Source organism: Xyrauchen texanus, chromosome 23, assembly GCF_025860055.1.
Source record: "Xyrauchen texanus isolate HMW12.3.18 chromosome 23, RBS_HiC_50CHRs, whole genome shotgun sequence".
Classification (NCBI taxonomy): Eukaryota; Metazoa; Chordata; class Actinopteri; order Cypriniformes; family Catostomidae; genus Xyrauchen; species Xyrauchen texanus.
Window position 1 is genome coordinate 10,144,678 of NC_068298.1, and position 26,314 is coordinate 10,170,991.

Consider the following 26,314-nt stretch of genomic DNA (forward strand, 5'->3'; position numbering starts at 1 on the left):
GTTATGTTTGGAATTGCACACCATTATGCTACTATTACTATTTCTGCAGTGTATCTACTTTATAATAAACAAAATATTAAGAGTAGTATGGTTGTGTGCTATTCTGTGCCTATAGCTATTATTTCTGCAATACTATTTGGTGATTGCATTGTCGTTTGTAATTATACTTGCATTATAAATTAGCAAAATGCAAATATGCATCAGTGTTGCATAGTCAGGATTATTTTTTGTCTTTATGTAATGTCAAAATCCTATAATATCCCCCAAACCCAATCCGAATGTCATACTTAAAGACCCCATAAAATCCAAATTTTAGCTTTTATTCAATATCTTTTTTTAATGCTATCTATATGCTAGTGTACTCTTAAAAGTTGAAGATATTATCTTTTAGCAGACATACACATTTAAAATGTACAGTCATTAACATCTGGGAAGACAAACAAAAAACATTGATGACTCAGCTTGCACAGGGGGCCATATAAACATTTTTTTGTCCAATAAAATGCTCTCTAGAATGAAAATGATCCTCCCCCTAATGCCACCTGTCTGACTAGCAATAGAAAATCATGATCCATGGAAATTTAAAAACAGAGGAGCCTTTCAACTTTCTGTTTCAGGAAATGTCAACACAGGAAAGAAAACTCTTCACGTCAAGTGATTTCATGGAGTCTTTAAATGTAATATGTTGAATATGTTTCCCTCTGTCTCTCACAATAACATATTGAGAAATAACTCTTGCCTGCTCTTTGCTTTTTAGATCCTTAGTCCAAAACCAAAATGTTAATAACTATGCAATCAACAATGAATTTAACTTTTGTTTATTAATGCTTGTTATTCTTTTAAGTCATTTTAAGTACTGAATAATTACTAAACCTTCCGGACCCTTCACTAACCTGTCCAGTTGAATGCAGACTCATCCAGGAGTATAAATGCTGCATAAAGATCACCTGATGCCTCCTTTTCTCGACTTGGTTTATTCAGTCGTCCCTTTAATTTTTCCCCCGCAATGGAAACAGCTCATCCAGCATCATCAGGAGCTGCTCTTTGATCTCGAGCTGGTGTGTGCGCATGCGCAGCTCATTGCCTTCACTGCGCTGGCACCAGTAAGTTGGACGTGCGCTGTGTCTTCATCGTCAGATCCAAAACACCAGAAGTGTTGCAATGGAGTGTATCGGAAAACCGCCGCACATCCTCTTATTATGTCCGTTAATCGTGGCTGTGGCGTGCGCGCAAAGGTATGGTTGCATTTTGATATTTTTTTCTTACAAGAAAATGTGTGTGTGTGGTTTTTAATCTAAGAAGATACTAAGAACATCTTATGATATTTTTGCAGTATCAGAGACCCGAGCAATATGTCAGTGGTCAAAGACACCGTGGACAGGCTCATGAAAGGATACGACATTCGGCTGAGGCCAGATTTTGGAGGTAATGCATGGGTAAAATTCACATAATTGTTGCATTTTGGCTGTCACGCGCACTAACATGCCCAATTACTCATGCAAACCTTGTTCATTCACCCCAGTCTCTAACCAGGCGTGCATGTCAGTGCATGAGAGAAATGAACGCATGTTTATTTGACATTTTATCCAAGCTGAGCATTTCCGAGAGAGGGAGTCTAACTTGGGGATCAATTCAATTTGCAGTGTTACTTTTGTTGCATCTTGACAGTAATTGAAACGTCATGATTTAAAAAACATGCACACATTTGATGCATACGCAGACATGTGAATCAAGCTGTTATTGATACAAGGACACGTCTAAATGTTCGTTTGTCAGTCATGCAGTTGCATTTGTGTGCTCACCTCCAGTGGTTGTAACAAATCAACAATTTCATGCGCAATGCCACGTGAATGTGGGGTGTTGCTGTTTCATATGTTAATAAAGCCTATATAATATTAATAATAATAATAATAATAATAATAATAATAATAATAATAATAATAATGAGGTGTAGTGTAATAGAACACAGTTGAAGCCTGAAGGTAAAAGTGCATGTTGTGCACGCAGTTATTTTTAATCATATTTCGTTTTTCTCCATCAGGAGCTCCGGTGGCGGTGGGAATGAATATAGACATAGCCAGCATAGACATGGTCTCCGAAGTAAACATGGTATGTTGCATTTAACAGTTTTCCATTGATGTTATGTGTTCTGATCCATACGAAACAATATTTTAAAAAGCAATATCGTGCAATATCGATGCACAAACGTGAGACGTCTGGTAACACATGACGATTTACATGATGTGAAACTGCAGAAGTTCATGGGCATGATGCGGTATCTGCTCTGCATTTCGCTGCTACATTTGAATTCAAAACACACGCGCACTGGCGCACTCGCACGCGCACCCGCACGCGCTCCGCATGTCTCACGCTGTGTTCTTTAGGCCAGTGGTTTTGATACGGCACAGAGCTACACACACATCCACGCAAACATCTTTAATCTTAATGACTAGTGTTTTTTCGCAAATCTAGTTCAAGGTGATCGTTGCCTTTTCAAGGAGAAAGATAACAAATGCTATGTATCTTCGCACAATCAAGCATTTCTTTTTAAATTTGGAGGACATAGTGAGGTGTAGGCCTATACCTAAAGATTGTCTTTTTAACATTCTTGTGAATGCATCTTTCTTTTATTTTTCTCCACCATTATATTTGCGATTCAACGCAACACTGTTGATAAGGGCAAGAGAAAAGTTTATCTTGAACAACAGCAACCCCTTTTGGTGGAAGTGGGCAGTGCATCTGTAATAGCAGGGAAATACTGTACTGTATGTATGGCTGTGAAATTAAAGATTTATGGGTCGTACTCATTGCAGCTTTATCATTTCAGTGGGGGTGATAGAGTTTGTTTTTCAATTAATTTCCCAGTTGCTCCTTTCAACTCGATGAATGTGAAATGTATGTGCCAAGAGGTCTACATATTATTTGGGCATCGAATTGGATAAAAATAAATAAAAAAAGAAACAAAAAAAATATGTTTGCAAAGTGAGTTTACACTTATATTTATAGCACTGTAAATTATGCATTAACACAAGTGGTAACATATATAATGAAAGAATCTTGATAATGTTGGAAATCTTGCTTTTATTTAGACTAATTTGTGGGATTGCAGCATGTATGTGTTATCATATCTGTTTTATCTTTCTACCCTTGATATGGTGGTTAGGCTTCAAAATTATGTGATAATAGTGAATAATTTTCTTGTTATTCTCAGCTTTGCTAGAACTGGCGCTATATAATGATTGTTAAAGATCCATATGCAGTAATCAGATGAGCATTTTGCTTTAAAGGGTTAGTTCACCCAAAATGAAAATTCTCTCATCATTAACTCACCCTCATGCCATCCCAGATATATATGACATACTTTCTTCTGCAGAACACAAATTAAGATTTTAAGAAGAATATTTCAACTCTGTAGGTCCATACAATGCAAGCGAATGGTGGCCAGAACTTTGAAGCTCCAAAAAGTACATAAATGCAGTAAAAAGTAATTAATATGACTCCTTTATTTAAATCAATGTCTTCAGAAGCGATATGATAGATGTGGGTGAGAAACAGATCAATATTTAAGTCCTTTTTACTGTAAATCTCCACCTTTGTCCAGCCCCAACCAGTAGGTGGTGACATGCTAGAAGAATGTGAATCGCCAAAATACAAAAGAATAATGTAAAAGTGAAAGTGAAGATTTATAGTAAAAAAGGAGTTAAATATTGATATGTTGCTCACCCACATATTATATTACATCTGAAGGTATTGATTTAATCACTGGAGATTTTATTTATTTATTTGCTTTTTGGAGCTTCAAAATTCAGGACACCATTCGCTTGCATTGTATGACCTACAGAGCTGAGATATTCTTACAATATTTTTGTCTGTGCTCTGTTTAAGAAAGAAATTCATTCACATCTGGGATGGCATGAGGGTGAGTAAATGATGAGGGAATTTTCATTTTTGGGTGAACTATCCCTTTAACTGATAGCAAAGTAATAGCAATGCCATGGCCATGGGTTTGAGTCACAAGAAAAGTCACAAACTGATCAAATGTATACCTTATACGTTACGTTTCTTTAGATCAAAGCATCTGCCTAAGGCGTACATGTTAAATGTAAATGTAATCAAAAATGCCTTGAAAAGTCATGTATATTCATTGGTCAAAAGGTGTGGGAACCCTGCAAGGTGTTATAATATGCATCTATGGACATAGATGCTTCATACTGTGTAGTGATGTGCTTACAATTACAAATTACTTTTATAGCTCTGTCAAGTTTGTTGCTTCTCACAGCTGAGCCCTGGAATCCCGAATCGTTAGAACGAAAAGATGAAAATCATTGTTTTCTGCAGATCCAGCAAAATTGGATTTTCACTGAGCTGGCAGCTGACAGCATCCTAGACTATCCGAAGGGTTGACAAGGTTGATCCTTTAGATTTGTGATCATTAGTATCTGACATTTCCATTCAAAGCCAATGCACCATGGCTCATTCACTCTTATGCCTGCCTCATATCAGTTTACTATCTCATTAGTCTGGTGCGATGCCTCAGTCTTAGACAGATGTGTGATCTCTCAATTAGGAGCTGTACAGATGCCCCAAGTGACTTTGTTAGGCGTAAATGCCTTCTCTTGCATTTTGTTTAAAATGACCCCCCCACACACACACACACTTCTATCTATCTCACTTTATCACTCCTGCCAACCAATTCGCACTGATGTAAGCAAGAGTCACTATGGTGTAATTGTGGCCAAGGTAGCCCCGACCAAAGGTCATCTATGTTGTTTGGCAATGCAAATGTTTAAGCCAGTCTATGTAAGTTGAATCCTCATTGCTTGACATTCAGGCTATTTTTGGAGATAGGCCATAAGAAAAGGCAAACATAGGCTTTGCTTTTGGGCTGAGGACATTTCTGATGACTCATTTGAGTTTGAGGAAACATAATACAAATGGAATAATCTGATTTTATAATTAATCTGTTTTTCACACTTGTTGCCTAGCCTTGCTGTTTTGCAAAAGACGATGGCTCATATATTCACACGTCAGTGTTTAGGATTGACAACCATTACGAAAAGGTGTGACTCTCGAATTGTGCTGGTCATACAACAGCCCAAATGAGTGGATTGAATGCTGGCTGGATTAATGAATAATGAACTGAATGCCCTTTTCTATTTCCCTTTTTTGCAGTAGCCATCAATAATGTCTGTAACATATTGACAGTATTGAAAGAAAGTATTAAAAAAAACATCAAAAAGTCGTATCCCAATTGACATGATAATTGTCCTGTTGAGCCCAGTCAAGTCGTGTCCAATTGAGGCGCAAACTCTTAATTAACCAATAGCAGCTTTGAATGCTGGGAAGAGACACCACTGCTATTTTGTGGGAACATGGTTTATACCAAAATAAACATGGGAACTTCATTGGTTAATTTCCATAATTGTCTGTTTTTTGGATAAGAACCATGGTTTTAAAAACAATCTTGTTACTATAGTAAAACTGATGTGCTGTAACCATGCTTTTTGGAAGAATTATTATGATTTTTAATGCCATATACACTCACCTAAAGGATTATTAGGAACACCATACTAATACTGTGTTTGACCCCTTTCGCCTTCAGAACTGCCTTAATTCTACGTGGCATTGAGTCAACAAGGTGCTGAAAGCATTCTTTAGAAATGTTGGCCCATATTGATAGGATAGCATCTTGCAGTTGATGGAGATTTGTGGGATGCACATCCAGGGCACGAAGCTCCCGTTCCACCACATCCCAAAGATGCTCTATTGGGTTGAGATCTGGTGACTGTGGGGGCCATTTTAGTACAGTGAACTCATTGTCATGTTCAAGAAACCAATTTGAAATGATTCAAGCTTTGTGACATGGTGCATTATCCTGCTGGAAGTAGCCATCAGAGGATGGGTACATGGTGGCCATAAAGGGATGGACATGGTCAGAAACAATGCTCAGGTAGGCCGTGGCATTTAAACGATGCCAGATTGGCACTAAGGGGCCTAAAGTGTGCCAAGAAAACATCCCCCACACCATTACACCACCACCACCAGCCTGCACAGTGGTAACAAGGCATGATGGATCCATGTTCTCATTCTGTTTACGCCAAATTCTGACTCTACCATCTGAATGTCTCAACAGAAATCGAGACTCATCAGACCAGGCAACGTTTTTCCAGTCTTCAACTGTCCAATTTTGGTGAGCTCTTGCAAATTGTAGCCTCTTTTTCCTATTTGTAGTGGAGATGAGTGATACCCGGTGGGGTCTTCTGCTGTTGTAGCCCATCCGCCTCAAGGTTGTGCGTGTTGTGGCTTCACAAATGCTTTGCTGCATACCTCGGTTGTAACGAGTGATTATTTCAGGCAAAGTTGCTCTTCTATCAGCTTGAATCAGTCGGCCCATTCTCCTCTGACCTCTAGCATCAACAAGGCATTTTCGCCGAATGCAAACTTATTGTGAGGGAACTCCATATCTTATTACAAAGGAATGCAAAACCTTTGCGAAGGAACCAAAAAACGTATTGTGATGGAACGTAAAACTATTGCGCGTGAATGCAAAACTTATTGTGAGGGAACGCAAAACATATGAGGGAGTGCAAAATGTATTGTGAAGGAATGCAAAACTTATTGCGAGGGAACACAAAACTATTGTGAGATAATGCAAAACTTGAGAGGAAACGGAAAACTTATTGTGAGGGAATTAAAAACTATTACGAGGGAACACGAAACATGTGAGGAAACGCGAAGCTTATCGTAAAGGAATGCAAAACCTATTGCGAGGGAATGCAAAACGTATTATAAGGGAATGTAAATCTTGTGAGGGAATGCAAACTACTGCAAGGGAACGCAAAAGTTATTTATTTCAGAAAATAAATTCCCTCCCTGTCCTCTAAGGTGTTCCATGTGTTTATTACTAAACTATGAGTGAACAGAACCATATTGAGCATTATAAAAAAGGACTTACAGCCATATTATGCTGTTGTGTGAATGTTGCAGTATAGAGTCCCCTTCCTCCAGTTTGCACAGATAAATTATGGAGGAAAATACCCACTGTTCGGAAGAAAAACCCTTTGTTTGTTGCTTGGTCAGAGGATATGTTTAAGGGGATCGCTGAAAACGTAATAGTCACTTCAAAGCAAAGATTCAAACAGACTTGTGCAAGCTCATGGGCTAAATAATTACCGGGGCGGAAACTATGTATCATTATCCTGACAAGCATTAATTGCTTACATGAATAAGAGGCAGGGCTGCGCAATGATAGAAATAAGGAATGGATGAAAAGACAAATTTAGACCAAATTAGATTGGTCGACTTAATTAGTACTAGTGTGCGTAATTGTTGATAATTTTTGAATAGTCTATTAGTTTCGTTTATTTAATTGGTAGCTGAAAAAATAGTGTGTTATTTTGTGTTATTTTTACTTTTAGCTGCTATGACAACACCTCCCTTCTCAAAAAATGCAGGTTTAGTAGGCGCCTCTCTGTTTCGACAGATTGTTTTAAGTCAAGCCTGCTGATTCTTTTTTTTAATCCTTTCAAAGTCAGCATTGCTCGACGTAGGTAAATGTATGAATTAGCTACAGCCTTAAATAGAGTACCAACTGTGTGGTCACATGTTGTTCTGCAAAACAGGAGCAACTTTTATTATAATTTCATATGCTGATGGGTTCTGTTCCACATTTCACTCTACAGAGAAGCTTATTAGAGTGATTGCCAGGCTTTTGTTTTCTTCATCTGTTTTTTTCTTCACTATTTTTTGCAATGAATTTACAGACTCCATTCAAACTTTGTTTTCTGGATAACTGCAGCATTAGATGTGTCAATTTTGTATTCTTTTTTTCCCCCAATATGGATTGCCCAATTCCCAATGCGCTCTAAGTCCTCGAGGTGGTGTAGTGACTCGCCTCAATCCGGATGGCGGTTGCCTCTGTGTCTGAGTCCATCAGTCTATGCATCTTATCACGTGGCTTGTTGAGCGTGTTACTGTGGAGACATTGCGCATATGGGGGACTGCACGCTATTCTCCATGCACCACTCACCACGCACCCCACCGAGAGCGAGAACCACATTATAGTGACCACAAGGAGGTTAACCCAATGTGACTCTACCCACCCTAGCAACCGGGCCAATTTGGTTGGTTAAGAGACCTGGAGTCTTAAGAGTCACTCAGCACGCCCTGGATTCAAACTCACGACTCCAGGGGTGGTAGTCAGCGTCAATTTTGTATTCTTTATACATTGTAGAAAACCTTAGTAGAGTAGAGTTTGAAAATGTCCCACTGACTCACATTGATAGACGGTTAGGTTTAGGTTTAGGGTTAATGAAATACACATTCTTGTTGACTGTATCACATTACTTACAAACAAAAATACAACTCGCTTTTGGCGCCACCCTGTGGACATGTCACCTCAACAACACTTCAAGGATCGGCCACTGGGGACAGTGGTTCGAATTTCATCAAAAAAAGACAGATTTCAGTAACAGTAACTTTTGACCTCCTGATACAGAATTCACAGCGTGATCAGTCTGCAAAACGGTGTTGAATTATGTGTTGATTTTCATGCCTAATTGTCAGAAAACTAGCCTTTTTTTTTTGGATAACAACTGCTGTTTAATTTAACGTTTTTGCAAGCAACCAAATTCCTACATAGCTGTGCTAGTTTTACATCTTTTATCACTCTATAGTGTCTTTCCTCACACAAATTTAAAATGTAAATTATATTGTTTCATTGTTTCTGGTGGCATAGTGGGTAGCATTGTTACCTTACAGCAAGAATGTCCTGGGTTCAAGTCCTGGCTCAAATGGGTCTTTCTGTGTGGAGTTTGCAAGTTCTTCCTGTGTTTGTGTGGGTTTCCTCCATGTGTTCTGGTCCAAAAGATATGCAGGTTAAGTTAATTGGAGGCCTTAAAATTGCCTGTAGGTGTGAGTGAATGTGTATGTCTGTGTGTGTTGCACTGTGATAAACTGGCCACCTGTCCAGGGTGTTTCCCTGCCTTTGGCCCGAGACAGCTGGGATAGGCACCAGCACTACCTGCGCCCCTACATGGGACAAGCGGCAAGCGGCTATAGAAGATAGATTGTTTCATGTAATATTTCATGTCCATTTCTGTATTTGTTTGGTAGGTAGCTGTGTAATAAGCAGTTAATTTGTTTTGGAAATTAAACTTGAACATGTTGATCAGGCTTTGTATCACCCTAAAGGGGTTTATTATGTCTTCTGAACATATCTCACAAGAAATCCGATGTTTTCAGGACGAAGTTTAATCATATAACAACATTAAACAAATTTTTCATGCTAATTTTTCAAAGGGGCGCTCGGTTGTAGATTAATTTGAAACACCTGGCATTTGAAGTCTGTCTGACATTGCAATAAACTCTGCCACTTAATCATCTCTTCGACATCAGATGTTTATCTCCAAACATGTCATCAACACCATCATCACAACATTCACAGTTATAGGCTTAGATTAAGTGAAGTTAATGTAACACATTTCACTTGTGTAATCTGTTAATACATCATCTTGTGATAGGGGTGTTAGGCTGTTCTATCAAATGTGCTTAAGTAGCTGTAAAAAAAAAAAAAGGGAATAAAGGCTAATCGTGTCAGTGATGCCATTAGCACCCCCTGGGTATGACCACTGGACCGTCTTAAGACCATCTCCCTCACAACCTCCAATATTTAGAGGCATGTACTTAACCAGTCATTCGGATGGTTTCCCTGTCATGACAAATTAATGAAGGCTTCCAAGTCCACTATGGACGTGTTGGGGATTCTTTCATGTGGAGAGACAGTGAAGCTATTGCACTGGTGACGCTAAGTGCCCCGTTATCAAGATTTTCCATCACAAACGCTAGTGTTGGGGAGTAGCTAACTGAAAGAAATTATTTAAAAATAGACTGACAGCCTCAGTCAACATTCCCTTTCATTGCATGATAACATAAATAATAAACATTGGTACAAAGTCTTTGTCAAGTAGGATTGGGAAGTCCAGTTAATTTAGCGGATCACTTTTTTTTTACAATGGTACATGTAAATAAACAATTCCAACCTGGTCTCAAAGTATCACATTGCTACATTTTTGCTAAATAATTTTTACGTATCTCGCTGTACGTATTGTGGCAGTTTACTGCTGAAATAAACACTAGAGGCACTAAAACAACAATGACTTTTATTCATTGTCACACACATCATGAGTAAAACAGTTTATGAACACAATTATCAGTAATACATAAACACTTTTTGGCTCTGTTCCTTACACAATGCTATTTTGTGATATCAAAAAAACTTTTACTATAGCACATTTGAAAGGTAATGTTTTATATTTTGCATTAGAGGTAGACCGGTGGATATATCAGTTTTACAGATTAATCACTTTTTTGAACTGTTGGTTATCTGCAAAGAACTATTCCGATAGATGCAGATAGATTTCTTTATTCCTCATCAATTAACCTCATCTGGTTAAATATAGATGTAAAAACGATATATACAAAACTATACAAAACTCTTCATCTGGTGAAGATAAAGGCTATTCTTACATATATACATATAGACTGTAGAGCACTGAATTGGAGCCAAGTATCTTTTCACTTCAAAATAAGAGTCCCTGGTTTATTTCAGGCTTGTTTATGGTTAAAAGTTCTGCGTTACGCACTAAATCTGAATTTTTCTGGTTATTGTTGCATAACATGGTGCACAATAAACTGCTTTTGGGATGTTATTCCTTTTGGAGCCTCAATGTCTGTGCCCTTTATTGTACGTAAAGACTATATAAAGACTTTATAATTCTATAGGCTAAATCTAAAAAAAACCCACCTTAGATATTGGTATTGTCAAAATCCACGATTGATCGACCTATAGTTTTTATAACATAACCGACAACAATTGTAAGCTTATTCGAGTTAGAAGACTTAAGACACTTGAGTGTCATAGAAACACCACAAAATTACAATTTTGCTTCAGCAATTGTGTTTTTCACATAACATTTGCTTTTTAATGACATTACTGCATTGGTTTAGGTGTACAATTTAGGGTGTGGAGGTAGGTTTTGTTCATTTAAATCTTGATAGTGCATTAACCTTAAAAACCAAATCTGTTTGGTAGAACGTTTAACTTGCTTTTAGCGCCACACATTGGGCATTTGACCTTAGAACTGCCATTTAGCAATTTCATTTAGCAAAACTGCTTCCACAATCACGTAATTTTATTGAGATCAGTCTGAGCGATTCACTGATTCATTTATAAAAAATAGTTAAATGTTCTTCAAAGTTTTGGTGTATTTTCAGTTTTAGTAATTGCATCTATTTAAGTTCAGCACTGTCACCCTAATTGAGATTTGTGTTGTTTTTGTCCTAGATAAATACTTTCATTGCACATTAAATGTATTTTTTAAAGACGTTGTCCCCTTAAACAGCTTCAGTGTAGTGAGCTACTTTTAGTTTTTAACATGTGGAGTAGTTAGCAAAATTTTTTTTATAGGTTAGCTTGACTGTACTTTAACCATTTTATGAGTAGCTTGGCAAAATAGAGTTCAAAGTGGCTCCCCAACACTGATAATCTCCTTACGCCCTCATTTATTTCATTGACTGAAATCAGGGGTTGGAAAAAGTAAATAATGACTTTTTTATTTTGGTTATGAGGGTCAGATTTTAAGTGGGTTTTGTGCAGTGGAGATGGATGTCTGATGAATATGATATGATTTGTGTGGATTTGGGCTGTGGCAGGCTTAATGGAGAGCTCCCAGCAGCCTTTGCGTCAGTGTCAGCTCGCTGTGGGAGAAACCTGACAAAAGATGGCGTGTCATTCTGTCACTATCTCAATATGATCTATCGATCTAGATATCCATCTTAAGAGCTGACATACTTCACTTTATCTTACATGAGGTATGCTGTAGATAATGTTATGGTAAATGTCAACTAGTGCAAGCCAATGGACGCAAGTCGGTCAGTTGCATTATGAGTAAATCTACTGAAGGTGTGAAGACAGATCTTGTTTTAATGACTTTGGTACATTGAATACAATGGGTGCTATTTCTTGTGTGGAAGACTTCTTTTTGTTGATGTTATTTCTCGTTGCATAAAGAATTCATAGCTAATGCGCTCTTAATCAGTCCATTTATGCTGCACATTTAGAAACGTCCTTGATTAATTTAATTTGCACTGGCAATTTTAGCTCTGTTAACGATGATTAAACAGTACAACCTAACAGAGGCTTTTTGCTCTAGTAGAACATCTCTGCATCTACTCGCAAAATGCTTTAATTAAAGTAACAGTTCACCTAAACATTTTTAGAAATTTAATTTTTGTTTTTATTTATTCACCCTCATGGGTGGGTTAACTATTCTAGATTCTAGCAATCCATGTCACAGAAATCCAATATGTATCACTGTACAACTGGACTTCACAACTGTCTTCATGCATAATTCTATTAGTAGTGACACATTTTGAAAAATCCACTCCATTGCATGTGAGCTCACAGAAAGCCGTGTGTTTGCGACGCGGTTTGAGATCTATTGATGTCAAAGAAAAGTAAACAGAGCCCAAAAAGGCATCTGCTACCATCTGTGACCATAGTAATTATGCTCACATTTGGCACTGAAGCCAAGAGGACAGTTCCAAGCCCAGGTGTTCCACATTCTGTAGCATGGGATCAGCGCTCCATTTGGAAAAATGTATGTTTAACCTATTTTCCCAAAATGTTAGAGTAAGGTTTTTTCTTAATGAATAATAATAGTAGTCATGGTAAACATAGATGAAAATTTAAATAGTTAACATTGTCATTATAAATAGGTATAGTTTGGTCTGTGTTATTATATTGTAACATTTATATTTTAAGCCTTTTTTGTACTAAATATTTAGGGTAGATTTACATTGTTGTTTGTGTTTAATAACATGCTTTTCAAAACAGTGATGGAAATAAAATGTGACTTATTTTTCTGATTATATACAGTGAATGGAACAAATAATTGACAGACTAACTGATGATCAAAATACACTGTAAAAATACATTTCAGTGATGCAAAAATCTTCTTCATTTGGCATGATTTAAATATGGCATGATTTAAATAAAGAAGTGCCTCTTCACACATTTGAAATATTACAGGGTTCCCACTGTCATGAAAACAGTAAACTCCAGGCCTGTATAGTCATACAAATGAATAAACTCATTAAAAGTCATAGGGAACTCAATAGAATTTCAATAGTGAATATATTTCTTATATTTTATTTAATCCTTGCACGATACACACGAATGTTAGGAAAACTCATTGAAATTCATTGACCAAAAGGTGTGTGAATCCTAATATTAGTTAATATGACTTAATCAATGTGGCTTCATTGGGCTACACCAACAAAAGTCATTTTTATCATCAGATCAGATAGAATAGCTCCTTAAATTAGGCTAACAACAGCACAATTTGTCTTTTTACGGTGAAGTTGTTTTTAGCAGCACTATAATACTGTAAGATTTAATCATATGGTATATGCACTTCTGTTTCATTGTACTTGATTGCTCCATGTGGAACATGGGGTTGTAAAAGCTGAGAATGGAGGAGTAACATTAGTATCATCTAAACATGTTTAATGTGTAGGATGAATCTTCATTCTTTCTTCATTAAATCCATCCAGTTTGACTCAACAGCTTATTACAGAATGTTAACTTAAATGAACAAATTCGCTCAAATTACCTAACAGCCCCTAGACTGTATCAAATTCAGCTTGGTATCATCAACTCTTGGTCAAAAGAGCCCACCTCCAAGTTTCCATAATTTTCTTGTTGAAATGGCTCAGGTCCTTCCTTTATTGTATACGTTTTTCAACCCTTTTATCAACCGCCTGGTGAAAATTACAATGTCTGATTGCTCAGAAAAGTTATAGCACACCTCTCCTCAACAAACCACGTGATTTGAGGTATCACTCATGTCTATGGTACTGAAGTCCATACATACTGGAACTTTTTCACATAGTGTCTCAGTAAGCAGACATTGTGAGTGCGGGTTTGTCTTAATGGGAACCTGCAGCATGACGCTTAGCATTGTCCTAAACTACCCTACATACTGTAACAAAGACTACAATGAAAAACCCTGATAAGTTGGCTTTACTCAATTGAATTGAGTAATTGCATCTCCAAACTTGTGTAATTAAGTTAACTTAACTTGGTGTTCATATCGAAGGGACTTAACTATTTAAGGGAACTAGATGCAAGTTATCTCAGATTTGCTGTTTATTAAATATTGTTGATTCTATTTAATAAGTTTAGTTGAATTTACTCAAATTTCGATCATACAAAAATATAGCTCAAATAAAGAAGATTATAACCGATTCTAGGTCAGTCATTAAATAAACGTAATTCTCCACTGTAATGCATATATAACTGCACATGCACAAGGTGAACTTAAATAAAATTACCAGTTTCCAACTTGACTAAAGGGGACACAGATCACCCTAATGGTGTCATCACACGAAACAACTATTTGTAACAAACAAATATACTGTAAATAATTTTACAAAACAGGTGAAACCTCTATAAATTCTTAATAACAACTATTTAAATGCCCCCATAATTTCTCTTTGAACATAATTAAGTTTATTACTTTAATAAGTAATTAAAGTGATTATAGGTATTCCTCATAGCCTCAATTTTGTACTCAGTCATTTGGTTTAACATTTTAAATCTCTTCTATAGATTTTTTTACATAAATAACTTAAAGGAACATAGATATTTGTGTTATGAGCCCAAAACTGGACATTTACACGTAATGTTTAATTAAGAGTCAATACAACTAGATTTTTCCAGTAATGACAACATTGGGGTTTACAGTGTTGCGGTGGGAGGGAATTCTGAGAGACTATGTACTTCTACATAATTATCAGGGGTTTATTTAGTCATATCTTTGCTATCAATAATTTGTACTCTCTGTTCTGTATTTTAAAATATTTTAATTTAAGTTTGGTTTATTGTCATTACCAGTGTAAATTACAATATAACCACCCAGAATACCCTACCAATCACCTAGCAATGCCCTAGCAACCACTCAGCAACATAGCAACTGCATCACATTTCACTTACAACCACTCAGAACACCGTAGCAACCACATAGCAGCACACTAAAAACCATTCACAAGACTCTTACAATACACTTGCACGCAACACTCACATTTTCTTTAGAAACTGGCATTGCGATTTTTTTGTGTTGGGATAAATGTTTGACAAATAGGGCATGTGTGTGTGTTCAGGTGTGTTTAGTGTTGAGTGTGTGTTTGGTCATGCTGAAGCGGCTGTTTGAGCATGCACATGCGGGACTGTGTGATGCACAGCTGGTTCCTCTGGCGGCTTTTGAATCAGAGGGGGGGTTCTTTGCTCTTATGCCTGAGAGTAACTTTATCAAGTGTGCTGGGATATTTTTGGCAGAAGACGATTACCGGTTACTGCGAGTTCCCTCGCAGGTCACTGCTGGAGAAGCACAGAGAGATAAATATGGGGCTGAAACTGCCTGCCACCACTCAGCCAACCCACTGTCCCCTCATTCTCTGGACATGCTGATAACCACGTCCAAACCACCCCTGAACTAACCCGAAGATAAAATCATGTGCTTTAGACAGTGATAATGATTGGCCGTTTAAAATGTGTGGTCATTCTTTCTAGTGTCAATACCAAAATCTACCAACTGCCTAGTTTATGCATAATGCACAATTTCTGTTTTCAAATGTATTTAATTTTATTTACTTACAATATGTTTTCAATTGTATTAGTTTTCGTGAATTTCAAGTAGATATTGGTTATTTAGTACTGCGACATGGCAGGCAAGGAATGAGGATCTACACGCAGCTTTATTAAACTGAAAAATAAACACGCTAACTCAGAAGAAAAGGAAAAGGAAAAGGAAAAGGAAAAGACAGGGAACCTAGCACAGAGCATAGACAAAAGATGCAAAAACAAAAAAAGGAAATGGAAAACAAGGGCTTAAATACACAAGGGAAAACAAGGAACACCTGGTGAAACAATCAGGGAATGAGAAACGGTCAGGGAGAATCAATTACGGAATAAAACTACAAGGACTACAAAACTAACACAGGAAACAGGAAACTAAAGAATTCCAACATAAAAGCACAAAAACAAAAGACAACAGGGAATATGACAAGTACATTTAGAGAAAATATGGGTAAATGAATAGTTGTAAATAAAAAACAACAGTTCAACGCCTGAAAGGAATTTTCGCAATGAAAAAGGCCAAATGCTTGATTGTGTCATGTGAGTTTAACTTGCTCATATCATCATTAGTCCTACCTCTAAATTGAAGAAACATATTAAGGCAAATATCATATTTCTGCTTACTAGATTTTGTGTGTTTATAATGTAGTGAGAGATTAAGGCAATGTTATCAATAGGGTTGGGCAATAAAATGATCTTGATGTTTATCTGAAAAGAAAAGAAAGGAAAAAAGAGATCGATATCGATGATAAACTTTTGAGTCATTTTCTATATTTAGCCTATGTTCTGCATCTAGAACAGGGGTGTTCATTTCATTGATCGCAATAGCAAGAGAAACCACATTTTTCTATCTAGATAAAATATAAAAGATTGACTTTTTATTTCCTGACTTCTGTAGCTGCGTGCTGTTTGATTGACAGGTGGCTGCCGGCTAGTGTTTGAGCTATTGCACCTAAATGATCAAATACACTTTATAATTCTGCCAACTCCCATCCTGACGAGGCATTAATGTAAACACAGGTGGTTTGGTCTACAGTGAGTATAAACAGTGGGGCAAAAATTGTATTTGCATCAAAATGTTGGACTTGAAGTGTACATGGACCGAATTGAGCACTGTCTAGTAGACTATGTCATATAAAGGATATTAATCAAACAACGTTAACAAGGAAACGAGAAAACCACTCACTACTTACTGTCCAAATAGCTTTATTAGCTTTAACAGTATTAATGTAATAGAATAAAACAGTGATATTTAAATATTGTTAGTTTTTTTTATAATACCGACCCCTGATGTAGAGAGTGTGTTAATTTGTATAATAAATTACCAGGAAAGTAGATGATAAAATAATGTATAATTATGTTTAGCCTTAATCAAGTTTTTTCTAATACCTGAAAGAAAAGTATCAACATTTGCAGAGCGATACTTCAGTAGAACATTCCACCAGTCACAAACTTCAGAAAATTGTGCATCATGCATTAGAATATGAAACTATTTCTAGGCTTAAAAGATACAAGAACTAAATCAATGTGGAACATTGTATCTCAAAAGGAGGGCAATGTGCCCCTCCATGTGCTACTTAAAGAAATATTTCACTGAAAAATGAAAATTATTTTATCATTTACTCACACTCATGCCATCCCAGATGTGTAACACTCTCTTTCTTCAGAACACAAATGATGATTTTTAGAATAATATTTGAGCTCTATAGGGCCATACAATACAAGTGAATTTGACACTCCAAAAAGCACATAAATGCAGCATAAAAGTAATCCATATGACTCCAGTGGTTAAATCCATGTCTTCAGAAGTGATATGATAGGTGTGGGTGAGAAAAAGATCAATATTTAAGTACATTTTTGCTAGAAATTCTTCACCCTGCCCAGTAGATGGCGATATATCGTCATCATGAAGAATATGAATCACTAAAAACAAAAGAAGAATGTGAAAGTTAAAGTGGAGATTGACTGAGCAGGGAGGAGAATTTATACTAAAAATTGACTTAAATATTGATCTGTTTCTCACCCAACCTATCATATCATTTCTGAAGTCATGGAGTTACATGGATTAGACTATTTTTATGCTGATTTATGTGATTTTTTGGAGAATATTTGGCACCCATTCACTATGGACCACAAATGCTGAGATATGCTTCTAAAAATCTTAATTTGAGTTCTGCTGAAGAAAGAAAGTCATACACATCTGAGATGGCATGAGGGTGAGTAAATGATGAGAGAATTTTCATTTTTGTGTGAATTATTCCTTTGAAGCCTGATGTGGCCCCTGTACCAAACCTGTACCAAACCACTACCAACCCCTCTATTGTGCGGGACATAACGCACCAAGTGACCCTGCTTTTTTAGTGGGTTTTCATAATTTTTTGCATCCCTTGCATTATTTTGAACATGTTTTATGTGCAACAGTAACTCTGTCTTGTCTGCATTAAGGAACATTTAGACCCTAAACATAAACTGATTTTAATGTAATTGTTTCATACATTATGATAATAACTTGAAAATAACTTTTTCATCTTTTAATTTCTGTAATCATGTCGCCCTTTTATTAAATTTTTCCATCAGATTAATGTAGTGCTTACAGTTTCTTAGATAAGTGATGTATTTTAAAAGTTGTCAATTACAAACACCCTTTATTCATTCTGGCAAACAGCTATAAAAAGGAATGTAAATTACTGTATGTGTGCAACATTTTTAAATTGCAGCATCGAGTTTTATTATAAAGCGGCATAGATTTTGCAACTCAGTACTCAATACTCACTACTCATGAGTACTTTTAAATGAGCTACTCTTGTACTCTTACTTGAGTAATTGTACTTTTACTCTACTAATACTACATTTTTAAGATGTAACAGTACTTTTACTTGAGTATTATTTTTCAGTACTCTTTCCACCCCTGCTACCGAGCAAGGACAAATTGCGATTTTATTAATTCAGTCAATTGTGCAGCCTTGATGGATACATACAGATATCTCAGATGTTCAAATCTACAGGTTCGAGAATGTTTTGAATGGTTTTGCCCTTATTATGCAGTAATTGCTACTTTTACTGTCACTACCAGTTTTGTAACGTCAGTTTTTCCACATTAATGTGAAAATTACAATAAATGAAAATTCAATAATTCATTTTATCTGGAGTGCCAACCACTCCATTCTGTGGATATTATTATTTCTGGATTGTGCATTTAAATTCAAAGTTTTGACCAAGTGTGTGTACGCACTACTTTTTCTCAGTGTCTGATTTAGAACAGGCAGAACTGCAGATCTAACAGCCCTAAGATTCTCCCGGTCAAAATTTTTGCTGCAGAAAATACAGTATATTACAGCTACAACTAATACATTCTGGCAAGTAGTCATGGCATAAACGGGATAATTCACGGCTAGGTGTGCACTGAACGATTTTAAATGCTCGGCTTCACGTCGGGTGGTTCTTCACCTCAACGTCATGTATTTAAAACCGTTTAACACACATAGCCGTAGATTATCCCTTACCTATTTTGATGAGAAATTATGTGCATTTTGCGCAACCATTTTTCAAAAAATAAACACAATTTTCTGCCATAATTTGTCATTTAAGTGTTATCATATCAACTCGAGATAATATAGAATCATAAACCTCATATCGTATATATTGAACCGAATTGTTACAAAACCATATAATCCATCCATCCATCCATCCATCCATCCATGAACAATACTTTTACAGTATTTATTAATCTTAGTTAATGTTAAGTTCAACATATACAAATATATTTTAAAACTCAAATGTTGTTTTTGTTAACGTTTTGTTAACAACAATTGTATTTTTATTGACTAACATTAACAAAAATATATTATAATATAAATATATTTTTCATTGTTTGTTCAAAATGTTTCAAAATTTTGAAACATTTTATTCTGTTTATTTCCAATTTTAAATTAAATTTGGAATCCCAGATTTTCAGTGTGGTCACAGAATTTTAAACGCCATTGTTTATCAGCATAATATTGGTAATCAGTCAGCCTGCTCTTTAATTATCGGCATCAGCCATTGGAAAAACATATCAGTTGACCCATACTACTTCTGTTTTTTATACTGTAGGTAGAATATATTTATTGTCAGAAGTATTCATGATCTTACTATTCCTTTAATTTCTAGGACTACACCCTGACCATGTATTTCCAGCAAGCATGGCGAGACAAACGTTTGTCTTACTCTGAGATCCCCCTCAATTTGACCTTGGATAACCGCGTGGCGGACCAGCTGTGGGTACCTGACACTTACTTCCTCAACGACAAGAAATCCTTCGTTCACGGAGTCACAGTCAAGAACCGCATGATACGGCTGCACCCAGACGGCACCGTGCTGTACGGATTAAGGTACGTCCTTTCAGGTTGTCATTGTCGTTATCGACCAAACTTTGACCTGTAATCACGATCGCAGCACAGGCTGTTTAACTAGTCTCATAATTCTGTCCATTCACCGGTGCGAGCTATTAGCAAACCACCCACATAACACGTTAACAATGTGTTCTGATGCCTGTTTTTATTTCCCCTCTCTGTTGATGCATTATGCTGGTGTAAATTACTCAACATCGGTGTCTATGTTTAGAAAGGATGAAATTGTTGTTGCTAATTCCAAAACCCCATATTGTGCATTCTGTTCCTCAGACTGACAGTGTTGTACTTATCAGAAGGGTACTTAAAAATTACAAATCTGCATTGCAGCAGATAATTCAGTGCCATTACGTTATGCAAACCAATAAATGTAATTTATAAGGCTTCACTATGTAAGTAACCAATTACATAAGCCAACACATATTTTTACATAACAGAAAAGCAAAAATTGTGTAGAGAGACTAAATACACATGAGAGAACGTTGAAGGGAGTGTGAGAGAGTGCAGTGACCTGGCCTGCAGAACATTACTTCAGGGACTGCCTGCACGCTACTTTGTCAATGGAAACAGTCATATGTAAGACAGCATAGGCTGTGGGCGAGTATGTGTGCTTGTGTAAGAGTTCGAGCGTGTATTTAGTGCGTTGCAGTTGGTTTGACATGAAAGATTGCTGAAAATGAGACTGTTTGAAGGTGGGGCAGAGAGATTTCTGGGTTTGTGAGTGCGTGTGTTGTCCGTGTTTTTCTGGTGCTCTTCTCCACTAAGCCTGCCAAGGCAAGTTCCTCAATTATCAGGGGGAAAAGAAAATAACAGCGCTCTTCTACAACTGACTATTGAGCACTGGCAGGTTGATCTGATTATCTTATTCCTAAAAGACAGGAACACCACCTTGGAGATGAAAGTATACAGGTTTAAATACAACTCAAAATAAAACACTGCTCCGAGTCAGGTTACTGCTCCCTTGTTTTAATTGACAATTTTCGTTTTGTATTTTGTGACTCCAGTTTAATGTCTGGTCAGCTTATTATGGCCAAGATCCATTCATTTAAACAAAAAGAAACAATCTGACTAAAATGCAATGTGACCAAGCACGGTTTGTTTGGTTGCAGATTAGAGAAATAATGATCAGAAATAGATTGTATTAAGACAATATATAATATTGTCATAATTTTAAGACAAAATGATTTAAATAATGGATCTCCGCAAATGGCTGTACCAAAAAAAAAAAAAAAAAAGAAAAATGGCGCAATTTTTTATTTTTTATTTTCTGTCCATGCAAAAGTGAATTATTTCACAGACATAGCTTAGGACACAGAGCAGAATATTATGTTTTGCATTTTCATTTGACTTTATGCTAATAACATAATACTAAGTGCTTCAAACAAAAATTGAGTATCTTTCAAACATTTGATGACAATAACCTAAAAATTCAGTGATTCTTCATCAGACGTGCTCATTGCTTCAGTTCTGTACCTTGTAAAAACCTGTGTGATTAAAAACCTAACTCCCAGAAGTTGCGTGAAACCAGCCAATCAGATAAGAGCTTGCCAGATCGAGAAAGTGGGTGCAATATGCATCAGACAATCAGTTAATGTGGATGGTCCATGTTTGTGCCGTCTGAGGCTGAGACTAATGTTGAATAGACTCATATTGATTTAAGTGTAAACAAAGTCAGTTAGGGCCACATCGGTCTAAATTCAGTGGACTCATTTACAGTAGGAGATAATAGACTTAATCGAATCTAAATAACTACACTTGGTGACTGAGAGAAGAGGTGTTCCATTTACATCTCATTTACAGTGGATAAGTCATACAATTAAATTAAGAAATACTCTTTAACTCTCATTTACATAAAGGTTGACTATGTTCTATGCAAGTGCAATGGCTGGTTGGTGTATTTTCAGAGGCTTTGTTGATGTCTAAGGATAGGACAGAGCTGGTGTGAACAAGCTTCTATTTATAGCTTGCATTAATTTATTTAGTGTAATCACATGCTTGTGTGCCATCTTTCTGTGTAAAGATGGATGAATATGATGCAGCTGGAAAAATGGAAAAGATATGGAAGCCCAGGAGTGCCATCAAAGAATGAAGGAATAAATTATCAATCTATTAATTTTAAAATATAAATGTGAATAAAATAAACAATTTACAAATGGACAAATAAATAGACACAATTGTGTTTATTTAATTCATGTTTTAAAATGTACTTATATTTAGCAATAAAACCGCACATTAATAAGTCATTTTTAAAAGCATCTTTTAAATTGCATTTTAAAAGGCATTTGGCAATTGCTTTTCTTCATCCATTTGCCAGTTGCTTTCCTTTATTTTTTTACTTTTACAGTTTGTCAATCCAGCTGAAGCCCAGGAGTGCCAATTAAAAAAGAACGAAGGAATAAATTATCAATCTATTAATTTGAAAATAAAAACTTGTATAAATAAGTCAATTCATAAATGGACAAATAAAAAGATACATTTAAATGTGTTTCTTTAATTCATGTTTAAAAATGTAATTATATTTAACAGTAAAATTGTGCATTAATAATCATATTTATTTAATGTTTAAATTGTCATTAAATGTAGCAATAAATGAGTACATTAATGAGTCTTTTAAATGCACTTTTTGATACACTTTAAAAACATCTTTTAAATTGCATTTTAAAAAGGTATTTGGCAATTACTGTTCTTAATTAATTTGCCAATTGCTTTTCCTCATCCATTTGCCAAGGGCTTTTCTTTTTCGTTTTGCTTTTCCTTTTCTTTCTCCAATTGAGAATCAAGTTTAAAAAATATCATTGGACTGTTGACTCATGGGAGCAACCAATGATCTTTCGACTCCCCCTCTCCCACGTGCCAATCGAAGAGGATGTAAGACAGCCTGTCATTGGACGACGGTTTGAGTATTTTACGTGATATTATTGGATATGCAAATCCAGTGCATAAGAAATGGATGCGAATCATATCAGAAGTTAATGGCGGCTCGTTGAAATTTTTTTTTTTAATAAACCAATTTATAAATGAACAAATGAATTTAAATGTGTTTATTTAATTAATGTTTTAAAATGTAGCAATAAAACAGCACATTAATAAGTCATTTTAAAAAGCTTTTTGCAATTGCTTTTCTTCATCCATTTCACAGCTCGTTCTCTTGCTGTGAAATGCTGAACACGACCCTGCATGTGCATGCACTGTGATATGTGTTTAGGATGGGAGCTGGTAATCATGATGCTGTCAACACAACCAGCCTCCTAACCCATGCCCCAACTGAAACACGCGACGGAGGTAAACAAGGGCAACGACTCATGCTGGAGAAAGCCGATGGACTTTCCAGAATTTATACTGGAGAAAACGCACATCTCCTTTCAGTTATATCACATTCATTTTAAAAACACTGTATGATCATCTTTAAATATTTTATTTTCATTAAAATATTTTTCTGTGTATGATCGAGAAAAGGCGGACTCTCGGAATGACTGTCACAGAGAAGGCAAGCGAGCACACTTTTGTGCAGCAAATGGCAGTTTAAACTAAAGTTGTGTATTACTTATGTGTATTACGAAAGTGCCTCTTTCAAATGAAAATTAACACACACACACACACACACACACACACACACACACACACACATATATATATATATATATATATACAGTGAGGAAAATAAGTATTTGAACACCCTGCTATTTTGCAAGTTCTCCCACTTGGAAATCATGGAGGGGTCTGAAATTGTCATCGTAGGTGCATGTCCACTGTGAGAGACATAATCTAAAAAAAAAACCAGAAATCACAATGTATGATTTTTTAACTATTTATTTGTATGATACAGCTGCAAATAAGTATTTGAACACCTGAGAAAATCAATGTTAATATTTGGTACAGTAGCCTTTGTTTGCAATTAAACGTTTCCTGTAGTTTTTCACCAGGTTTGCACACACTGCAGGAGGGATTTTGGCCCACTCCTCCACACAGATCTTCTCTAGATCAGTCAGGTTTCTGGGCTGTCAGCTGAGAAACACGGAGTTTGAGCTCCCTCCAAAGATTCTCTATTGGGTTTAGGTCTGGAGACTGGCTAGGCCACGTCAGAACCTTGATATGCTTCTTACAGAGCCACTCCTTGGTTATCCTGGCTGTGTGCTTCGGGTCATTGTCATGTTGGAAGACCCAGCCTCGACCCATCTTCAATGCTCTAACTGAGGGAAGGAGGTTGTTCCCCAAAATCTACGTAATACATCCTCTCCTTAATACAGTGCAGTCAGCCCTGTCCCATGTGCAGAAAAACACCCCCAAAGCATGATGCTACCACCCCCATGCTTCACAGTAGGGATGGTGTTCTTGGGATGGTACTCATCATTCTTCTTCCTCCAAACACGGTTAGTGGAATTATGACCAAAAAGTTCTATTTTGGTCTCATCTGACCACATGACTTTCTCCCATGACTCCTCTGGATCATCCAAATGGTCATTGGCAAACTTAAGACGGGCCTTGACATGTGCTGGTTTAAGCAGGGGAACCTTCCGTGCCATGCATGATTTCAAACCATGACGTCTTAGTGTATTACCAACAGTAACCTTGGAAACGGTGGTCCCAGCTCTTTTCAGGTCATTGACCAGCTCCTACCATATAGTTCTGGGCTGATTTCTCACCTTTCAGGATCATTGAGACCCCACGAGGTGAGATCTTGCATGGAGCCCCAGTCCGAGGGAGATTGACAGTCATGTTTAGCTTCTTCCATTTTCTAATGATTGCTCCAACAGTGGACCTTTTTTCACCAAGCTGCTTGGCAATTTCCCCGTAGCCCTTTCCAGCCTTGTGGAGGTGTACAATTTTGTCTCTAGTGTCTTTGGACAGCTCTTTGGTCTTGGCCATGTTAGTAGTTGGATTCTTACTGATTGTATGGGGTGGACAGGTGTCTTTATGCAGCTAACGACCTCAAACAGGTGCATCTAATTTAGGATAATAAATGGAGTGGAGGTGGACATTTTAAAGGCAGACTAACAAGTCTTTGAGGGTCAGAATTCTAGCTGATAGACAGGTGTTCAAATACTTATTTGCAGCTGTATCATACAAATAAATAGTTAAAAAATCATACATTGTGATTTCTGGATTTTTTTTTAGATTATGTCTCTCACAGTGGACATGCACCTATGATGACAATTTCAGACCCCTCCATGATTTCCAAGTGGGAGAACTTGCAAAATAGCATGGTGTTCAAATACTTATTTTCCTCACTGTATATATTCCACACCAAACTGCTGTGTATACCTATTTATAATGTACAAATAAATAGACACTATTGTGTTTATTGAATTCATGTTTTAAAACTGCTGTGTATACCTATGCTTTTAAAGTGCATTAAAAAGATCATTCATGGTATTTTATTCCTAAATTTAATGCAATTTTAAACATTTAATAGATAAGATTTATTAATGCACAATTTTATTGTTAAATATACTAACATTTTTAAACATTAATTAAATAAACACATTTAAATGTGTCTTTTTATTTGTCCATTTATAAATTGACTTTTTTATTCAAGTTTTTTTTTTTTTCAAATTAATAGATTGATCATTTATTCCTTTGTTCTTTTTTGATTGGCACTCCTGGGTTTCAGCTGTATGAATTGACAAACGGTAAAATAAAAGGAAAAGTCAAACAATAAAGAAAAGGAATTGGAAAATGGATGAAGAAAAGCAACTGGCCAATGGATGATGAGCAATTGACAAATACTTTTTAAAATGACTATTAATGTGCTGTTTTTTATTTGTTCATTTATAAATATTTTATTTATTCAAATTGTTTTTTACGTATTAATAGATTGATAATTTATTCCTTAATTCTTTTGTAAATGGCACTCCTGTGCTTCCATAAAAAGACATCAGTGGAAGGAAAATTGCTAAATTGGCTGCAAAATCAATACAATGTTTTTTTTACACTTAAGTTTTCAATATTGGCTTAGTAGGATGACCATCAAGGTTAAGACTGGAATTGGAATTAATTTTGTGTTTTTGGTGTAGCTACAAGTTATATGTAACTTTGTTGTAAAAACAAACAAACAAAAAAAATCTATTTTTGTCTCTTACATGCAAATAAATTAAACAAATTCTCTGAAGCTTATGTGAAGTATTTCCTGGAAAAAACAAATGCAATTTAAAGCTACACATCTGCAAATACTCTTGGGGTTAAAACTACCACTGGCCTGTCTCTGCTCTCTCTTAAAGTTAGTCTGCCT

The 26,314-nt window shown here is 36.2% G+C and overlaps 1 protein-coding gene across 3 annotated transcripts in view; it reads left to right on the top strand.

The window, feature by feature from the left end:
• Window positions 1–1,096: 1,096 nt before the first annotated feature.
• LOC127663313 (gamma-aminobutyric acid receptor subunit beta-2-like) overlaps window positions 1,097–26,314 on the top strand; it is a 62,013-nt gene continuing 36,795 nt past the window's right edge. For all 3 annotated transcript variants that reach the window (XM_052154838.1, XM_052154837.1, XM_052154839.1), the window contains exons 1-4: window positions 1,097–1,235; window positions 1,334–1,425; window positions 2,042–2,109; window positions 19,847–20,067. In XM_052154838.1, the coding sequence (XP_052010798.1) occupies window positions 1,162–1,235; window positions 1,334–1,425; window positions 2,042–2,109; window positions 19,847–20,067 (455 nt within the window). In that variant the 5' untranslated portion in view covers window positions 1,097–1,161. The remainder of the gene's footprint in view (window positions 1,236–1,333; window positions 1,426–2,041; window positions 2,110–19,846; window positions 20,068–26,314) is intronic.